General features: G+C 38.1%; 1 protein-coding gene across 2 annotated transcripts in view; it reads left to right on the top strand.

Annotated features, from left to right (window-relative positions):
- LOC116849940 overlaps positions 1-21,416 on the top strand; it is a 37,492-nt gene extending 16,076 nt beyond the window's left edge. Inside the window, exons 3-6 of one of the 2 annotated variants that reach the window (XM_032827626.1) lie at positions 17,684-17,940; positions 18,637-18,700; positions 19,197-19,445; positions 20,132-21,416. In XM_032827626.1, coding sequence (XP_032683517.1) covers positions 17,684-17,940; positions 18,637-18,700; positions 19,197-19,445; positions 20,132-20,506 — 945 coding nt within the window. In that variant the 3' untranslated portion in view covers positions 20,507-21,416. The remainder of the gene's footprint in view (positions 1-17,683; positions 17,941-18,636; positions 18,701-19,196; positions 19,446-20,131) is intronic. The other variant, XM_032827627.1, reaches the window with a different exon arrangement.
- The last annotated feature ends 6 nt before the right edge of the window (positions 21,417-21,422 follow it).

Here is a 21,422-nt window from a genome sequence, read left to right as displayed (position 1 = left end):
AACTACACGAATCTTCCTGAACTTCCTGATGCAGAATTTCGAAAAAAAAATGGTCACACTTGTCTGAGGGAAAATGTCCTTTGATTCGATCTCGAGGTAATTAAAGCACCGATACGCTTAGAGCAAACGTTTCGACGCTTGGAACAATCGGAGCGAGTACGCTACGCGCAGTGCACACGGAATATCGACGTGACGGTCAGCGTACCGTGTCTCGTGCGCTCGTGTGCCCGCACCAGCTTTGTGCACGCACACGTATAAGCGGAGTCGTTGAAACGCGTAAACGGTTGTAATACATGGCGCAGTAGCGTACATGTTACGCCGTATTATGAGTTAAACAACGTAATGATAGCCACGGCGCCAGCACCACTATGAACGTATCTGCGTCTATAGTCCATGTATCGGGTGTCAAGGGGAATACGCTTCGTCTGCGCGACGAAGTGCCCACTAATTATCTTGCACAGCACCAATACCTCTCTGAAAATTAAATCTGCCGAAGACTGTTTATATTTCTATTCGTGTGCTCCACTATTCGTTAATTTTATCAATCTCATCTTAAACACTCGTACAGTATTCTTGTGTGATTGAAATGTGAAATAGAATTGATAGAAAAAAATGTGGTGGGATATAAATTGATATTCTAATTATGCGCGTGGCATCAATATCGTTCGTTCCTTTTAATAACTAGGAAAAGGATGTTTAAAATTAATTAGTTTAATCTCATGGAGTTGTACGGATGAATGGAAAATGTACTCGTTAAGCATCGCGATCAATAGTGACTTAAGTAACGTAATGACTTATGTGGCGCCAACGATATCGTATATCTTTACCCTACGATGTAACGGGTGACGCGAAAAATATTATATTCACTGAATTATAGAATCTGCAGCAAATTGAACGAAATTAGTATTGTTTAATTGTTTTTGGCGCATTTTAAGGCACTTTCGTTGCTCATAGCGTTTAGTGTGACATAAGATTTATTATCCTTTTTCTTCGAGAAAGATTTCTGATCTTAAAAAATAAAAAATCTATAAAAAATAGACTTATCATTTACGACTAGACGGTGCAATAATAGCAACAACTATTCAGACAACACACAATATTCTATGGATATCCTATGAATGTCCTTAGGACATAGGACGTCCTCTGGACATCTTTAGTATGTCCACCTTGGAGATTTGTGCTGGAGTATCTTATAAAAGTTAACGATTTCTTCACAAACGTACGCGTACATACCTTTTTCTATCGCTGACGGACAAACTACCTCAATTCCGAAGTTCTTCATGACTGCGACGAAAGAGTTAAGGCATGAACACGACATTTCCGGTGCAATGAACCCGTCGAACACCCTAGCAGGTTATTACGACACCAATATTAGTTTTACTGCGAACCTCTGGAAATAGTTAGGTGAGATATACTTCATCGAAGTCTCTCGGTGTTCGACAGCCTATATATAGACTACAGTTACGACTGTACGAAAAGGAATACATCGAATGCAGGTGCATGTTGCACCTGCGTTTCCCGAACCCCAGCAATGACCAAATGAGCGCCTCGTCGGGAAATAACACTTTCGCTGCTTTTAATATACACGTCTCGAATAATCGTTCGTCATCCATAAGGGTAGAAGTCGCAGTGAAGATTAAAGAGATGTATATATATGAATTTTTCCTATTTATTTGAAATTTACCGAATGGAAAGTATAACTCAAGGTTAGATCTCTTGTAGATTTTACTCTCGCGGCGACGTACGACTTATTGACACTTGGTCAAGTGAAGTCAAGAGGATGGGTTAAATGAAACAGAACGTCACACACACACATACACACATCGCGTTCCGTTACTTGCTTTTTTTGACTCGCAAACAATAATCTCGAATCACAACGACTTTTCGTATAACAAAAGTCGTAGATCATAGAAATTCAATTATATTAAACAATATGTTATTCAAACAATCATTGTCTAGTTTATTGTATTTTGAATGTAACAATCCATTATTAAGGTTCCGGAACGAAGTGGTTCCTTACAAAATGGTTCCAGTTATGTGCTTCACTCCGATATAGATATGCAAAATAGCAAATGTAGATACGCAAAATATTTACGAAATATTTTGCATTTTTTGCCAAATCACTTAATTAGTCCTAAACAAGTAATTTCTAAATTTTGACACATTCATCTTTCTTGTCACGTATAAAATATTATATTATCAGTGGTCAGCTTTATTATGAGGAAATAAAACCGCGAGTGGCGTGAGATAAATTATTATTTGTCAAAAAGCCGATGAATCTAAATCCTCGTATAAATTTCATGGCGTGCGACTTCTGCATTATTCATGGAAACTCCCGTACTTTAAGATAACCCGCCCTTCTCAGCGTTATCGTCGCGGTTATACCAGCCGCAGTCAGGTGTGCGTCCAGCGGAAGACTTCGTCGGTGCATTGACTGGGAACAAGGGCGAGTTGGCGGGCAAGATACGGAGCGTGGCGACGTGATTGGACGAAAGTTGAAGGAGAACGGGACAAAGAAAAGCGACGGCCGTGATTGTGCGCGCGGATGCACGACCACGTTCCCTTCGAGCCCTTTCGTGACTCCCGCGAATTATCCAGCGCACCCGTATCACTGAGATATGGCGAATAAATTACACACTGCCGTCGAATATCGCGTCGATACGTATCGTAAAAAAATGATACGAGCTCCTTTCTTTATTTTCCTTTGTCGGATTTACTATTTCAGTAGCGGGTACCTTCGCGAAATCAGAATTGACTTTTTCTTAACAATTACTTGACCAAGGAAGCAATCCTTGAATTGTGATGCAATTGTAGAGATATTAAAAAATTAAATGTGCGTTATAACAACACGTTACCATTGTTTCCGCTTTTAACACGCTGTACTGGTAGTTTAAATTTAGTGGTTTAAACACACGCACGTGCATTAGTGAATTTAAACTATCAATGTGTTAAAAGAATTAAAAGCGTTTGGGGACGTGTCAACGTATTGTTGTAACACATTTTATTTCGCAGTGTAAATATTAAACATTAACAGGAATTTATACGTTATATTACGTTAGAACGTAATATTTGGAAGGATATGACGCACAACAATAAATTATAGAAGATCATCCATGTCTGACATAAAGTACCACTACTGTTCTATGTCTCCAACACTTGAGAGTAGACGAAAGACTTTAATGGATGTTTCGGCACGCGTGTCGCGTACATGAAGAACTGTCCAGCGACGGGTGCCAGCCTATACGTTATTGCACTACATTAAACACTTTAGAAGTGAAAGATATATTATCACTTAGCCATCGGCGCCAGATAAACTAAAAAAAAGATACTCCGTCTAGGCTAAATTTATAAAAAAGACAATGTTGCTGTAATTAATTAATCGTAACAAACGTTATGTAAGTAATTTCTAAACGTTAATTCATCAGTTATTGTTAAGAAAAATAAATATTTAAAACTGATTGACGAGTAAATGTTCACTACAACATGCCTTAATTAAGTAAAATTTGAAAAAAATTAAAAACATTGTAATTACGTATCTGGATATTTATGTTGATCTTCCAGCGGGCGCTTCAAGTAGAGACGCATTTAATTGAACTCAAATTTAACACTTCCGCTTATGCCATTTAACCATGACTAATCACGAATCTAAATTTAAGTCACTGAATTGATGTATGTAAGCGCGCGAGTATCATTCAATTTAAACGAAGTTTATATTTACATCGAGTTATAGCCAATAACTAACACTCTTATTCAGCTAAAAGCCACATTATCAACGATGATAATCTTATTATTTTTTAATTAAAAATAAATTTATTTTCTTAAAGAAAATTTCTGATCTCGACATAAGAAAATCTAATTGTGTAATTTAAAGTGCATATTATGCTAACATAAAAAATAATAATCTTATAATGTGTGCTTGTGTGTGTGATCTGAAAAACATTTCGAAAACATTATAAAAATATATTTGACGCAAGCAATTAGATTAGTTAAAGGTCAAACATCATGGAAATCGGTACAGGCGCGTGAAACGAGATCGCAATTATGCTTTAATTTGTCTTCCGGTTAAGAGGCGGATGTTCGAGGAGTCGCGAGTAACTATGTCTGTTTCCCTATTTCGAGAGATCGCTAGCGTGACACGCTTGATGAGATTAGAGCCGTATCTACGACGGGCCGGCATAGGAGAGGCGCTTTGTCGCTCTTCCACACTCTACGAACCGGATGCGAACGTTCCACGCATGGCGGCAGTGTGTCGCTAATAATCGCGCGCGTGTTGGTGGTAACAGGGGACTTAAAGTTGGTCGAGTTGTTCTCGTTTAAAACAATCAGCAGGAGAGGAAGGACCAATTATACGGACCTGCGACAGTCTGTCACCGACCTCCTGTTGCCTTAGTACTCCGCACCAGGTCAAAGTGACAAATACGACAAACCAAAACAACATATTGATACGCCGTAAATAAGCCGTTAATCCCGATGTAAATAAGCCGTTAATCCCGATTCTCGAGGTGTGTGGAATTGAGAAACGAGAAAATGCCGATAGCATAATGCGGACCTTCTTGTAACGCAGGAAGTAAAGAAATAGTAGGAAGGTGAAGGAGAAGTAGTAGGAAGTTTGTTCCAATTAACGTTCAGTTTTCTACGTTTTATTTTAAAAATTGCGATCTTCCTATAATTAATGGCTACAACGACGTACGATAATTATAGCATATTTTCAATTCCGCACACTTAGATGCAACTGATTTGAATAAATAGGATGTACACTGTAAGTGATATCTTATCTATCTCGACAATTACGTCGTGGATCAAACACGCTTAATATTCGTTTTACGAAAGTTGCTAAATTGCTACATTGAGCGTGTACAAAGCCACATTACACATCAACATAATTACTCGCCTCTAGCAATGTAGCGTTTCTCTAGGGAGAAGCGTCGCTTTCGCGTACCCTGTGAAAAGAGGCTATTCTGCTATGCATATGTAATTATGCTTTTATTGCTGGCTAATGAATTGGAGATCGAGAATACGATAGAACTCAATTTCGCGCATGATAATGTATGGATTACGTAAAGTAGCAGAGTGTCCTGGTGGGCGTTTCTATTCCTGTATTTCCTCATATTCTAAGCTCCATAGTGTTTTCTATTCCTGCGATACCTTAGTGTGATATATGTTTCGTGAGAAAATACAAAATTATCTTGTTCTTTTGGAGAACGCTCACGTTTGTCCTATAAAGCACTATTGGGACATTTGAAACGAACAGCGACACTCGCCTCGCTGACTTTGTCAGCTGTCTTACGCTTTTAAAAACGCGAAGTCGGCACGCGACACCACGTCCGTTCCGCCTTTCAAGAGGCGACAGGACGTAAACTCGAAAATGATCCACACTCCGTTGGCCCGCTGCACCACATCCCATCCGTGTAAAAAGTGGTGGAAGTAAAGCTGTCTGGCACTTCCATCGGTCGTGAATTAACTTGTCAGTGTTTCCAATAGTTCCCAATAATTTACAAAAATAATATCAATACGATACTTACTTTCCATCAGTTCTTTTGCATTTTAGAAAATTATTATTGAAATTTAATATGAAGCTAGGATAAGTAAAAATAAAATAGTAAACCAGTAATGCGAGACAGTGATTTTCCACATGCTTCAAAAAATGCTGCGTAGTAATCTTCGTGCTCAATTTGACCGCTCGTGCTTCCGTGTAATTTATGGCATAACGCACTTATCTGATTTGCCCGCTGCATAATGCGCATGTCGTCATTGCCACCAACTCGTCCGAACAGAGAGACAATGAGCATGTCATTATGAAAATAGATATGTTATATACGAATAGTCTAAATAGGCTTCTTTAGACTTATCAACTCATTTTTTACTCATTGATATAAATAGAATTTAAATGATATGTTGAGCGTATCAGAAACCTGCATGTTCGAATAATAAAGAGAAAGAAGTCAAAACAGTAATAGAATTTCAAGATATCTTTTGCCGATTACAAGATCATCGACAAAAAGTGTCTGAGCTCCTAACTGGGCGGGTTTATTCTTGACACGTCTATCACGCGAATTGCAACCTCGTGGCGGCACGCGCGTGCACTCGTCCATACAATGAGTAACGTGCGGTTTCGCTTTCATCTTGCGCGAAGAGGAAGAAGCCCCGACGCCATATGGTTCCAGAAGAAACTTACGCGACGCGATGCGTTCGCAGGAAGGAAGCTTTCCAGCATGACCGTATTATGTTCTGTGTACCGAGAACACATTGCGAGGAACATAGGCTCGGGGGCTGTAAAAGCAGGGCACGCGATGAGGGCACGTGCCCTCTTTTCTCCTTTAGGACATCGCAGGTTCTTTGTGTTCTCCAGAAGGACCGGAAACGGGTGTCGATTGTCAGCTCGAACATTCACGGCCGGACGCGATCCTCCAACCGATGAGAATTCGAGAAGGCACGCTTCTGTGTGGTCTTTCGCGAGTGGCTTCTTATCGGAACGTGCGAGCACAGCGTTAGAGATGCAGTGCGTGTCATCGGGCGTGCGTAAACATGGTGTCGACTGACGGTTCTATCTGTGAGCGTGTCTTAACCAGGTAGTCATTTGAGACTGATGACATCTGTGCAATTTTTAACTTCTCTTTCTTAAAACATGGCTCTTTGTTTCTCATCAATATGATTCATGGCGAAGTACATACAATTGAATGATTAAATCATTCTTAGCCCTTATTTCGTTAAAACTTGATACTGAAAGATCAAATTGCACAAATCTTGTCTTAAAGAAAACATGATAATATGATTAAAGGAATACTTAAAAAGAATTAGCATAAAAACTAATGTGTGTACCAATGTTGGGTATTAATTAACTAAAATTCTCTGTGACCAAAATAATCGGCAAATCAATAATCAAAATTAACCAATCGTTTTATATATAAGATTGCAAATAATTTTATCGATTGATGAAATTAATTATTAATATTAAAAAAGATATGATGCACATAATCAGAAATATTTAATTGTAAATAGCATCACGCCTTAGTTATCTCTATGTGACGGTAATGTATATAGTTGATATGACTCAGTTATTTTGATACATCAACTACATCAATATAATTAATTATACATTGATTAATTTTATCAATCAATTAAATTATTCTTGATTACATATATGAGGATTGATTATATAATTTTGATGATTAATTTGCCGATTATTTTAATAGAAAAAAATTTTAATCGATTAACGCTGGTCTATACATGTTATATATAGTTCGTTATTTAATGTTAGTATTGTGAGACCCATCGTCGAACATCTGTTATGGGCCAATTAATACGAACATGACACTTCATATTTAAAACAGTCAATCGTCATATGGTTTTTGTGTACGGCTCACAAACTGACAATACCTTTTATACAGATTTATAAAACGATGAAAGCATTGTCAATAAAATAGAAGTGAACAAATCTGCCGTTACAACGGTAATCCACAAAGGGGATCGCAGGATAATCTTGACCTACACTACATGGCACTGCCTCGTCATCATTATTACCGTCATCAACTTCATGCGATGTAGCATCCTCAATTTTATAACCCAAATGTAACAGTTTACTGTTCCGTGAAAATAGAACATAAACCGCGCACAATGTTGCAGTAATATCCTGGTTTTACTAGTTCCGTTTCGTGCGAATGGAGAATATCGGGCTGTAAACCAAAGCAATAAGTTCCTGTCTTTAATAAGATCTTTAAATTTTCACGGAACGTTGCGGCGACTCAGCGGTTAATAAGAAGCCAATGTCAAAAGCGTCACAAGCACTGCAAGCTTTCAGCTAGTTGCGAAGTAATTTGACGATACTTCGGAGAAATCATAAAATTAACAGTTACCGGTGTCGCGCGATCAGTCTGTTCGAAATGTTTGACTCGGGCAATGTAAGTGACAGTGATTGACCCTCGCGTGGAATTCCTGACCCCGGGGTGTCGGGTTCAGAGACTCCGTGGTTGAACTCGGCACGCTCGATTTAACGTCGTTCTCTTCCCGACAAGAGGGACCGTGAAAACCGGCGCCTTCATACTATCAGCAGATAGGGGCCTTTCAGCACAAAAAAATACGAGTTCGTTATGTGCGAAGCTTAAATTATGTGCGCCAATTAAGCTCACCGCGCAGCAAAGGAAATATCATATTTAATTAATCTTATCATCCTACTCAAATAGCTTGAAAATGAAAGCAACTTCGCGCGAAGTAGTCTGTTATTATTTATTATATACGATAAAATTCTCAAAGTAAGTTAACGAATAACGAATTTGAGCACGACACCTTGGGCGATATAGGATAAATACAAAGTGATCTTCTTTATTGAACGGCAGCTCTGTAACGAAGATATCACTACGAAATAATTACTTTTCTCAATGCTCTAATTTAACGCTTTCTCGTTCTAGCAAACGTAATCGCTTAAAAGCCACTTATCCGATGACGGTGACAGCCAGCCATGACAAAAATGATTTTCCACAATACGCGCTCCTTCTAGCGAAACGTCGCGACTTCCCAGGCAGAACATCCGCATACTCGCAGAAACGAGCTCATTACCCAATCCACGACAGTTATTCATGTTATAGATCGAAGTTATGTAAACCGGGTCGTGCGACGTTTCGCCAAACAGGGGAAGAAGGAGTCGCACGAACGACGTCCTGTCAGCCACCGTCGAGTCCTCGCCTCGAGGTTTCCAGTCACATGCTTTTCCACCGAGCGTGCGAAGTATGTTTCGTTCGGTAACAATTAAGTCTCTCTCTCCCATAGCTTTCGTGGCAAGCATTGTCTCGCGTCGGGAAAGTGGCGCGAAAGTAAGAATCCGTAGGAGATATCCAAGAGGTTTCTCAACGGTTTCGCGGTATATAACAGGAGATCGCTAGATCAGCGGGTGATCCTGAAAGGACGATTCACGTGGGACCCGAGATGACGGAGAGAGTGGCGATTGTGTGCGGATCAATCATGAAGTTCTGGATCTAATGACTGCGTCTCCCCTGGTCTCATCGCGCGAAATTAACGAATGTAACGAGCAGTTTGTCGGGACACCGTAATTGTAGAAAATTATATAGCTATTGCGATTAATTGCAGTCGGACGTTTAATTAATAGTATACGGCGACAATTATGCATGAAGTAGTCATTTCAGTTGTAATTACAATGAAGAGTCGACTTTTGAAAAAATATCATCAATAACCTTCTCGCGTGTTAATAACAGCCGCGAATGTTTAGTCGCTGTCGCGGTGATAAGTGTGGTATAATCGGCGAATTAATTAAAACTGACGACACTTGTGAAATTCCATATCATCTGCTGACAGTGTTCAAGGTAGCCAATAATACCACGCGATTTGTCGGTCGAATTATACACGATCAGCAAAGTTTTTGTTGCCACGTGTTGCAGGTGTTACTGGATATCGATTTTGTTAGCTGATAAAGATCAAGTGGATATTCTAATTACATGTGCTGATACAAATTATCGCGTGTAGATCATTTTCACTTAAGATATGCAATTTTTATTCCTACACTATCTAGAAAAATTAAATTGATTTATTTTGATATCAACATGAAGGCTGTGATAAATAAATCTTAATAATAAATTTTAATAATAAATTTTAAAATAACACTTTTAATAATAAATTTTAATTAGTAAAATTTAGAAAAATTTTTTGCTTAGAATATTGTATTACATGAAAATGTATTACAATAGAATATGTAAACTAGAATTCCTTTTTTTAAATGTTAGAATATTTTCTTTGTAATTTTAGAAGAATCCTCTTGGAGCCATAACATTAAGAGAATTCCGTTAAGAACAAGATTATATTTTTTTGGATCTATAGGATAGTAGAAAACCATAATAGATATAAAAATACCACAAGTAGATATGTAGACTTGACATCTCCAAAGCAAGAAAAGTTTATTCATTTTCATGCGATCTTGCAAAACAACAAAAACACGATAATAGTAAAATAAAACGTATAACTCTAAGTACAGCTTTACGGAAGTGCAAGGTGATGCTTGCTAGATCAGCTCCTATGAAAAATTATACCCGTAGTATTTAGAATCTTTAAAAGATGTACAGAACAGCTCTCTCTCTCTCTCTCCTTCTCTCTCTCTCTTTTCTTCTCTCTTTTCGTTCAGAAGCGAGTTTTTGTTTTAAACTTGGAGTCCTTCGACCGGAAGACGCGAAGAGGATAAACGTGAGGGACACGTGCTCGAGTAACGACAGTACCTGAAGGCTTCGTGAAGAAAAATGGCAGCTGAGGGTCGAAAAGCACGTGCCACGCATGAAAGAAGAGACGCAGGATTCAATAGAGTGCTGGGATAAGAAATTTATTATGCAGGGGGGTCATACCTGGGACACCAATACAAGGTAGTAGCCATTGAAACTGCTGTTCACGGGTTACGTGGGGTCGCATGGAAATGAACGGATATCATTCCATCTTGAATATGCCGAATCTACAGGGTGCTCGTGATATTTTCACACTCATTTGAACCAACAAACTATTGACAATTTATCTTTATGTCTTGAACGTTTGTTGGCTTATTGTTCGCGGAATACCATGGAATTTTGATGAAAGTAATAATTTTAAAAGTACAGTAAAGTTGTTTACACGTTTGTGAAATATACGTACGCACGCTCATGAATAGTCACGATATAACTGTAATTTAAAAATTCTTATGGTAGCGTGCAAGTTGTCTCATTAAGAACCCGGAAATGATGGTGGTCTATGCGAGACTTAATAATTTTCAGCGAGACTTAATAATTAAAGTGCACGTGGAATTGTCAGACGGTCACACGGATTTCTGCATTACATTGTTCCGTGCAAGAGCAGGCAGACGCGTAATTTACTTTTTATTTCCGGCATTATCGGAACTCTCGCGAGAAATTGAGCATGACTTTAGATTACGCTGGATATCGTTGGCAGTTCTCAGTACGTGATGTCTACAATTCCGCGATTAATTCCGCAATCTTCAAAGTGAACGACGAACCTGTTATCTTCGAAATATAAATATTTTTTCATTATTTAATTCTACCATGCTTGACCGGAATACGAAGCCGCGACGTTGCTCATCTTATCGGCAAGTAAAAATAGACGGCGCCATGTCAGGCAACGCGAACAATAAGATTGAATAAATCGACGCAGAAGTCGTTCTTCGCGTTATATTTCAGATACGTATCTACTTACATCAAACTTATACTTTCTCGGAAAATACATAGGTGCTTTGCTGTCCTTTATCTTTAGTTAAATGCTGTATATACTTATCAAGTATCTTCGTCATTTATCAAAATTAGCTATATATAGAACAATACCAGGAGAGTTCAAATTTACTCTTTTTTACTAATATTTGTTAAAAAATAAAATTCATTAAAAGTGTGAATGTTTTAACACGTGATCTCATTACACAGCGATAAGATTATTTATTGATTAGAGAAAAGGCGAACTTGTTTAGAACGTTTCCGTTCGAAGGTGTCGTTTACCTTGCCCTGAAACTGATAGAAGTATACTAGATGACGTTTCCTAGCGACCATTGCGAACTGAGCTGCCGATAAGCATAAGCACGTGATAAAGGCTACTATATTTAGAACAGCAATATGGCCGGTCGAACAGAACGAACCGACGATGGGGAACATAAATAAAAAAGAGTAATGCCTAATTCACTGGTTTAGAACGTAGAGTTAGGAAACTATCCGCCCGTAGTGCGTATCCCTCCGTCGCGAACAGCAAGTTTGGGATTTTTATGGATTCCAGCTAAATTGGAGCCCCTCATTACGAGAGCATCCCGTGACATATGGTGCCCACTGTCTCGTTCGGTGTCTCGCTTTTTGTCGCACCGTGTGCTCGATATGGTGTATTAACGGATAGATTTCGGTGCTTCCTCCGTTTCTTCGAATTCCTCGACGTGGTTTTCCCATTAGAGCCTCGATTTACTGAACGACTCTTTGGCGCGACGTAAAAACGCAGCCGTTTTCCTCGTGGGGAATCCGTCGATGCTTGTGAAACAGATAGATATAAAAAAAGCCAAGTTGTCAAGCAACTTCTCCCGTCCGCTATATGTAATTGTAATTTTTATAAAGCAATCGATTAAACTGGTTTTTGGATCTTAGAAAAATGTCATTAAGGAAAAGAACTACTTTACGATAATTTTGCATAGAATCTTTCATATTCTTTACATGTAACAAAAATATTTAAAAATGACGTCAATATTGACATCGAAAAAAAGCCAGGAGTAGTCACTAATCAACTCCATCTTTTTTATGCTCTATCTTATTATATCTTAATTTGTTATGCATTATCTACTTACAGTGGACAATTCCTTCTGAGAAATAATCTATATTTATGTGTCCGATGGTTATCATCGTATAATTCACCTTCCACATTCTACCATGACATTGAAACGTACATGAAGGTATTTTTTAATGACTAAATTGCTGAAAATTGCTGAAAACTTTCGTCTCATCATTTCTTATCGTACTTTATCTAAGTTCAAAGTAACATAATGCACACTAAAGGCTCGTTTACAATACGTCGAGTAAACTTAACGTAAAAAAATTGGAGGAAGAAACAAAAATAATTTATTTTGTGACTATATTCCAGCTTATACTCCTATACTCTTACTTAAGATTATAAAATATATTATATAAAATATAGTATATAATACTTAAAAGGTATTCTGAAGTATATAGAATACTTCAGAATACCTTTTATTCTTATACTCCTATATTCTTACTTAAGAGAAATAATATTGATATAAAGAAGTTGGAGTATAGACGGCGTATGTGCATAAACGAAATAAATTATTTTTATTTTTGCTCTAATTTTTTTTTTATATATACGTCGAAAACTTACTCCGCGTATTATAGACGAGCCTCAACAGACACCGCATCACGTCATCTCGATGGCAAAGAACTCAGAGGTATATCATTGTATTACCAACTGTAACGCAAGATCAAGGGCATGAAAGCCAATCCGCATGCGATTAGAAAGCCCTTCGTGTGCGTTTTTATGAATAGCAACGATGATATCATGGCACAAGGTGAATTCTACGATGATAACCATCGGAAATATAAATATACTTCTCAGAAAAAGTTGCTCACCATATAAGCGAAGAGTGTGCACAAGACATAATAAAATAGCTCGAGATATATGGTGCTGCCGATTATTGACTGCCGTAGTTCTCTTTCGGTAGCAATGTTGACGTTACGTTCGCCTCATCATACTTACGCTGATAAAGTCATTAAGGCGGCGCTTTTAACGGCAGTGTCAATCGCGCGCGCACGAGCCGAGCGATACTCCCAACCCGAGAAACGTCGCACCGAAATATCCTGAGACATATTTCTGTTCGCTCTGTATAACCGGGTGCGAGATATTGGAGCCTCGTAACGGGGTGTCGTACCTTCTCTTCGATCTTGACGAGACGCAGGCGTTGCTGTGACACCCGCATGCATCTCGGCTTCCGCGTTATTTTCCTTTTCATTAGCCGCCAGTAGAGGTGAAAACACATTCGATCAATTGCATTCACGAGGTGGTCTTCAATGTAATTTTTAGCAGAGTGGTCTGCAAAGTGTATCACAAATATAACATGTGTCAGCAATGTCTCAATAAATTAGTCGAAGCTCAAGAATCCAATTTTCAGGATTCAATCCTGAATTAAACGTCAATTCTTCGCATGCCTGATGTTTTCAGCCTTAATGTGAAATAATCTCTCTATTTTATAATTACACTGAGAGAAAAGACTGGTAACTATAACAAACTGTATTTAGTTACAGAAATTCGTTGAATGCTTAGTAACTAATACTAAATATGATAATAATTACTAAATATTTAATAAATCGGGAGTATGACGTAATTGCATTCACAGTAACATCAATTAAATAATTTAGTAATAGTTAATTAATATTAAATATTTAATATGAAATATATTACAGTTATGAATGACAGATATTTGATAATTGTTATGAAATTGTTATATCTCATGTAATAAAAGATTCAACAGGTACGAGTTCTATTTTATTACCAGTATAAGTATGTTTTGTTGCAGCACAACGAAAAATTCATTCATTTGCAACTATTACATCGTTTCAATATCTATTATTACAGATGGTTGGTTGAACCTACCAAAAATTTTGTAACTATTACAAAATCGCTTATTTTTCTCAACTATTTAATAAGTTTTATTTACCAAATATATTCTGGAAGCAAATAAATTTTACTTCTGTCAAATAAATAATTTATTTTACAGAACTAAATTAATTAATAAGTATTGCCATAGCTTTGGCCCGTTATATTTACGTCTACCATTTAGTAGTAGTAACCAAATTTTGATAATATTTACTAAATTCTCTTCTCTCAGTGTATGAATAAATATCTTTAACCTTTCATCAGTTTTTGTCGAATAATTAAACAACAAGAGGAAAAACCGCGAGATTAGTTAGTCGGAATCGATGATTCATAACGATCTTTGCATCTCGGCTTGACTCTGCACAACGCACTTGAGAAAGAGAGAAATCCAGATTGGTGCACGCGCGATCCACGCGCGATCCACGTAAACGGTATTAACGTAAGCACATTGGAATTTGTGCTGCTGAATCAGAAATTTCGCCACGTTTACACGAAAGATTTCCGCGAAATGTTCGTCACGGAGTGCAAATCTTTTCGCAGTTGGATCGTTGTATATTTGCACTAACACAACGTGTATCTTCTGCTTCGTTAGAGCTCCACTTAATAGCTCCACTTGAAGTACAGTTCCATCTTTTTTTAGCGATTCTGAGTCGTAAAACTCCAGCGAGAATCTCGCAGCAAGTTCATAAATCTGATTCCTGCAATCCTGTTGAGAAGTGAATTTCATTACTGGCAACACAGAAATATAAAAAAAGGCAATTTAAATCTGCGTCCGTGGCCAAGAGAATCTTTTCACTTTCAAAGGCCTACTGTGGCATTGCACAATAAGGCGAAATGTAACCTCGATGTGTTCAACTTAATACGCGATTGCGCCAGCATGCAATGAACGCTATTGTCGACATTGTAATGAGCGCATTGAATATGTAATCCCACGATTGTCGTCGAAACGTGTTTATTTCGCGCACAAGAAGCTTAGCCGGATCCGGACGGAGCCAGCTGGATTTTGTAATCTAGGTTCCGGTTTCTCGCGACGATTACGATTTATACGAGCTCTGACAGTATTTCCCTCGGGATAAATGTGCAGGCACGTTCGAATCGCGTGGCTGTGTGTGATCGCGAAAGACGCACTGTGTGTTGAAGGGCTTTCGACAGGGCGATAAAAACGCTCGGCTCGTAAAGCTTCACCGACGAAAAGTCGAATGTCAAACACACTTTGTGTGTAAACATGTCGCAAACACATGTTCGCGGAATCAGAGCTGATAATCGATTGATTTGTGGCATCGATACCTAAACATTTGCAATATTTTGTGTCCAAAAGAGCAATGCGAATTAGGAAGACAATTCCAGATCGATTCAAAAGTGCAAAGATGCGCATAATTCATTATGAGAATTAGCTAAACACATTTAGTAGAAAACGTTTGTTTAAGCGTTAAATCATATCAGATGAATTTAAATTTAAGCATAGAAAAATATATAAAAATGCCGCAGAAGGAAGATTAATGCTAACTGCAATCTTAATAAAGCATTGTCTTTTAAAATATCATGTTCATAAAATTCGTGAGGCTGGTGATCGAATATGTTGATTTTGTATAAAGAAAGTAGCAGAACATGTTCTATGTTCCTACTCTGCAAGCCCAGCATGTCAACGCAAACTAATATATTTCAGACAGACTATGATAACACCTAACAAAATAAATAAACATCCCCTAGAATTATTCTAGTTTACAAACAACTTACAACTACTCTAAAAATGCTAGTGAGAGAAATGCTGCAGGGAATTGTTACAAAAGATCTTTTAGATCTAGAGAGGCTATAAATCTATCTTCTCTCTAATAACAGCAACAATAACAACAGCTACAACAGCAGCAACAGCAACAATATAGGGATGCCGACACAATTTTACATGAAATGCAAAAATATAAATTTATTAGCCGAAAAGAAATGCACATGCGTTCCATTTGTTTTTCCATGTATGTCCTACCAGTCTCTAATAAATTTCTCCTGTACGAATTGTGTCTATTATACCCCAAATCCACTCGCAGTATCTTCAGAAAGCGGATGTATCTATGTGATTGTTGGCATATGCGTGCAGTGGCATCTGCGAACGGGGTGATCTGGTGTCTGGTTTATTTTCGGTGCGCGTATCCTCCCATAACCATAGTCGTATCTGAAGGGTTGATAGCGTTTTATGCTGCGCGCGTGGCCAACTGTCCCCGAGTTAATTATGGACTAATTGTCAAGACTCGCGTCGTTGGAGTTTTTTACCGTCCCGCCAAACGCTGCCTTCCTTCCTGTCGCGACCAAACTTAACCCGAAAAAGATCATCCCCCTACTTCTCTATAACACATTCTGCCTCGACAAATACATAACACGTTTTAAATATTTTTCTAAGGAATATTGGAGATCGCAAAAGCCTGCTATAGCTAGTTAGTAATTTTAAGATTTCCTTAATCGAAGATCAATACGATTTACCAATACGATTTATCAATACATCATCAATAAACATAAACACGTAATGTAAATTCAAATGTGAAGCGTTCAAATTGTATATTTATCCACAATATCCAAATGGGACGTTCAGCTCTCCAAGTCTATCGACGAAACCCAACGCTACATCCAGACTCCAGACCGCCGCTCTGCATTCGTCTAGCAACCAGCTATTGGTCCATCTCGACCGCTCTTCACTCCACTTCACTGCACTCGCGATCCAGATTATATTTACGGCGATTTAACAAAAAAAAAAAATATGCAATAAATTCCAGTATTTGGAAAATATACTTGCGAATCGCGACATGCATATACAAAATCGTGGATCGAATATCATGCCGCTTTTAACAAAATCGCAAAGAAAAAAGATATTTTTAGACATCTAGAAGGTATATTTCTTTTTTTAAACTAATAAAAACAGAAATGCCTCGTTCACGCTTTGATTCAACCCGGAAAATCGAAAATTACGCGCGACATTTCCTGCTGTGTTTATCCTCGCGTCGAAGACTGTTATGATGGCTTATTCGTTGTGTACCTAGACGCATTATTGTTTTTGCGGTTACGCGCTCGAAAGGACCGTAACATAATATTTTTTCATTTATTTAACGTTTTTTACATCGTAATATCTCAATATTATTTCCTAACATTCAATTCCTTCCTTGACATTTACATTATCATAAACTGCTAATCAGAATCGCGAAAAATATGAATTTACACTTTCTCTTTCTCTTAGAAGAAATATTTTTCAACATAAGGTAAACGTCCTAGTGATTGAACATGTGCCGATAATTAAATTACTAATAATATACTTATGTTTGTTAAGACGCTTATCAATAAATGAAACAAAATCACAAAGTAACTAAATATTTCTTTTCATTTATTATATTGTTTTGTATATGCATTTTGAAAAGCATTTCAACAAAGAAAAATACAAAACCAATATGTCAATCATTGGGACATGTATGTTCGACCACTGGGACGTTTACCTTAGATCTCTCAAGCGATTTCCTAATTGTATAGTCTTATCAAGCGGTTGATTGTAACGCATATTCACATGTTCATGGAAGACTTCCAATTTTCATTGCAGACCACCATCAAGGTGTACGCCAACTGCCTGCGGCCGGACATCGAATACAAGACTTTGGGTATCACCTATGAAACAACCTGTCGCGAAGTCGTGCAGAATCTTTTGAACAAATACCGAATGAGGCACCGTGATCCACGACTGTTTTACCTAACTATGGAAGTGACCGTGAGAAGGGCCAACGTGCGCACCATCCTACCGCTCGACGAGGACGCACGACCAGCCGTCCTGCAATCCTGCCATCCTCGCGGCGATTCCAAGTACGTTTTGCTGCCTTTGTACTGTCTTGATGACCGGCCCTCTCTCAGTTTCGGTCGGCTTCGTGACGTAATTTCAGGTCTCGCGACCGTAGGCACGTCCCGTGGATCGCTGAGCACGAGCCAACAATAGTGAGCGTCGCTCACCAATATAATCCGCAGACACAAATGGTCGCGTGGGTCTCTGCGATTTTTAACTCACGCTTCGCGAAAAACGCAAACGTGACTGTCCGGTTTCACAGAATTTACGGAATGCTACGGCGGTCCGGATTTAGGGTGACCAACTTTTCAAAACAACCAATTTTGCGATATCGACCAGCTTCAAACTTCGGGACACAATCAAGAAAATCGGGATTTTTTCATTGGTACATCAGATTACAAAAATGGTCAGATTACAAATATGGAAAAGAAATTATTACAATTTACTAGTTTGTAAAAAGAATAGTCGCAGCGACGTCGGAATGGTTCATTTGTGAAGGAATTCTAAGACGCGACCGATGTTTTGTCGGTAGGTTGAGACTTCCGGCGCGACTACACGTAATACAGGACGAGAGCGGTTTGTCTCCCAGCACAAACCGGTGCTTTTACGCTGAAATAACGCTCCTTGGTGTCCTTTGAACTCACCGACTCCTGCCGCCGCGTCGCGGAATCTCTGATGCATAAACTTGTGTGCTTACATATGCCTCCTCTCGTTTGCAGGTTTTCGTTGCAGACGCGCCGCGGCGGACTTGTGAAAATATACGACAGCGCACTCATGTCCGGGGTAAGTAAATTTTCATTCTTACATAAACAAACAAGCGTGGTCTGTATCTTAACGTTCAACTCTTAACACATTAAAAAATTGAACTAAAAAATATATTATAATCATAATATAAATATAATATATACATTACATGATATGTAATATTATATACTATACATAATATCATAATATCATAATACATTATAATATAGTAATTATAATATAGTAATTATAATATCATAAAATATTATTCTTATTCATATGTAATCACAGAATTCTAAAAAAAAAAGTTTGCAACTTAAGGTTGTTAATTGTAAATTACATTGCATAATATAACTTTCTTAAAAGTCATTCACAAATTAATCATGTAGCTAAATGACTAATTATTTCTTTCATTTTTATATATTTTGTATCAGTTACCGTACCCAAGCATTTCGTGATAATGAAATTCTTCTTCCAAGAGATTTCACTCTTTATCGCAGTAATTGAGAGTAAACGCAATTCTCATGGTTCGCAGTCTAAGTACAAGAGCCTTCTGGTCTCGGAGCAGACCACCGTAGACGAGTTGATCCAGATGCTGCTGAGTTGCTATAGCTCCAAGGAACCAGTGGAGCAGTTCTCTCTCTACGAGGTCTGCGAAGGTGAAGAGTACCAAAGGAAATTACACCCCGACGACTCTCCGCTCAAGGTCACGCAACGGTGGACTAGTGTGGATAGACATCTTCGTATTAGACGCAATCCAGATTACAATCCACATAGGCGGAAGGTACTACTGCTATATTTATTTAGCTACGGGAACTTTTAAATCTGCTTAAATCTATACGCGAACCTATCTATTACAAGTATTATTCATTTACATAAAAAGAATTTCTTTCATAACCAGCAATTTCATAATTTATTAAGTGGATGTAGCCTTACGAAAGTAGAAGAAAGCTTCCAATAACCAGCACTTGTTACGATGCTCGCCAGTTTTCAGTTTGAAAGAAAATAAGCAGACAAATAATAAATAATAATCGATAAATAATTAATAAATCTCCTCGTGTATCTTAATATTTGACAAAATCTAAACAAATGAAGATGTCGAAAATAGATAAAGTCCCGACTATTGGACGTTTTCTATTTCTTAGGTAAACTATTCGTGAACGATTTTAACCAATCGCTTTGTTCATCTTCACGAAGCACATTGTACAGACAAATGCACAGTTCAAATAGATTATGATATTTGCTTTATAATTAATTTCGCTTAAGAATCGATATTATGTCATGTGGTGACCCAGCTTTGACGTCTTTCGTACTATCTTTTAAGAAGAGATATCGCAAGGCGCATTGCGCACCCAAACAAAGAGACCATAGTCGTCAAATCCAGTCCGTATAATTACGTTGCCATCTCGGAATTATTCATAAGAGCTTAATAGAAAGTCAAATCCGTTACACAACCTGGCGTCGTTTCAGAGCATGTGGGCGTCGGATTCGAGCATCACCATGGCGATGTCGAGACTGAATCTCCACGACGGTCTTCCCAGCTACAACCCGAGGCTCGACAATAACAATCACCTGAGCTTGCATCACCTCGCTGGAAAAGTCAGCGTCACCGCTATAAACAAGAATAACAACAACAACAACATTATCCACCAGAATCAGCATCATCTGTCGTTAGGCTCCATCAATCAGACGCCGCGAATCGTCGTGCCTCACGCCGCCGATCTTTCGCAGGTGCAACTGCCGCGGGTGCAACAACTTCCGCAGAGCGTTCCGTCGACGCCGCTCTCGTCGAAACACGTGACTGCCTCCTCCTACGCCGACTACGAGAATTATCTCTTTATATGAGGACCGTTTACGAGAGTCGAGTTCGCGAGCTTGCATCGAGCGCGGTCGAAATGGAAGAAATCGATCGCGGAAGTTCACCTCGCAAGACGGTCAGAGTTACCAGAGATCGAAAATACAACATGCATTGCGATTGTTTGATTTTTCAATCAAAATGTAATATTTAGATGACGAGTACTACGAGTACTCTGAGACAGTGTGTTGGGCATTGGTTGATTGAAATTTTATTTGACTAAAATAACACTAGGATCAACATTTATTAGGTCAAAAATAAAATGTCTTACAACTTCTTACCACTTATCGCTGTAATCAGTAAATCCATAATTAAAATAAATCAATCACCATGTATGCAACTACTATAAAAAATCAATTTCATTAGTCGATTCAGTTATTCGTGATTTTATATGTGACAATTGACTAATTTTGTTTATTGATTTGTAGTATTGACAAGTAACATTTTAATTGATTAATATTCAACACTGCTCTGAAATATGAATAAACGTGTATTTTCGGATTATAGTAGGAAGGGACTAATGATGCTAACTAGTCCTATTTAATTGCTTGATCAATTTCGCTACGAAACTTGACGAATTTGTTTTCTTTGTTAAGAAGATCTGATTTTCATAAAAAAAGAATCATTTTGAATCGGATGTCGCAATGTTCGATCAATAATTAAACAAGTACATAAAACGCATTTGTAATTGCCGAAGATCTTCAACTCCATTTCATTATGTCCGTCATAATAATGTCGTATTTTAAACGAAATTCAATGGGAATTAAGCTACGATTTTCCGATTGTATTCAAACGCTCGTTTGTCACTTGCGTTTTGGCGAATGAAAAGCCGATAACACTGAACAAAGAGAATTTACGATATTAGTTATTAGTGAGGGAAATTGTACCAAAGGTAGACGTACGTAA

Source organism: Odontomachus brunneus, unplaced genomic scaffold, assembly GCF_010583005.1.
Source record: "Odontomachus brunneus isolate Ranch 3 - 2012 unplaced genomic scaffold, Obru_v1 Obru_scaffold_128, whole genome shotgun sequence".
NCBI lineage: Eukaryota > Metazoa > Arthropoda > Insecta > Hymenoptera > Formicidae > Odontomachus > Odontomachus brunneus.
This window is presented reverse-complemented; position numbering and strand designations above follow the sequence as displayed.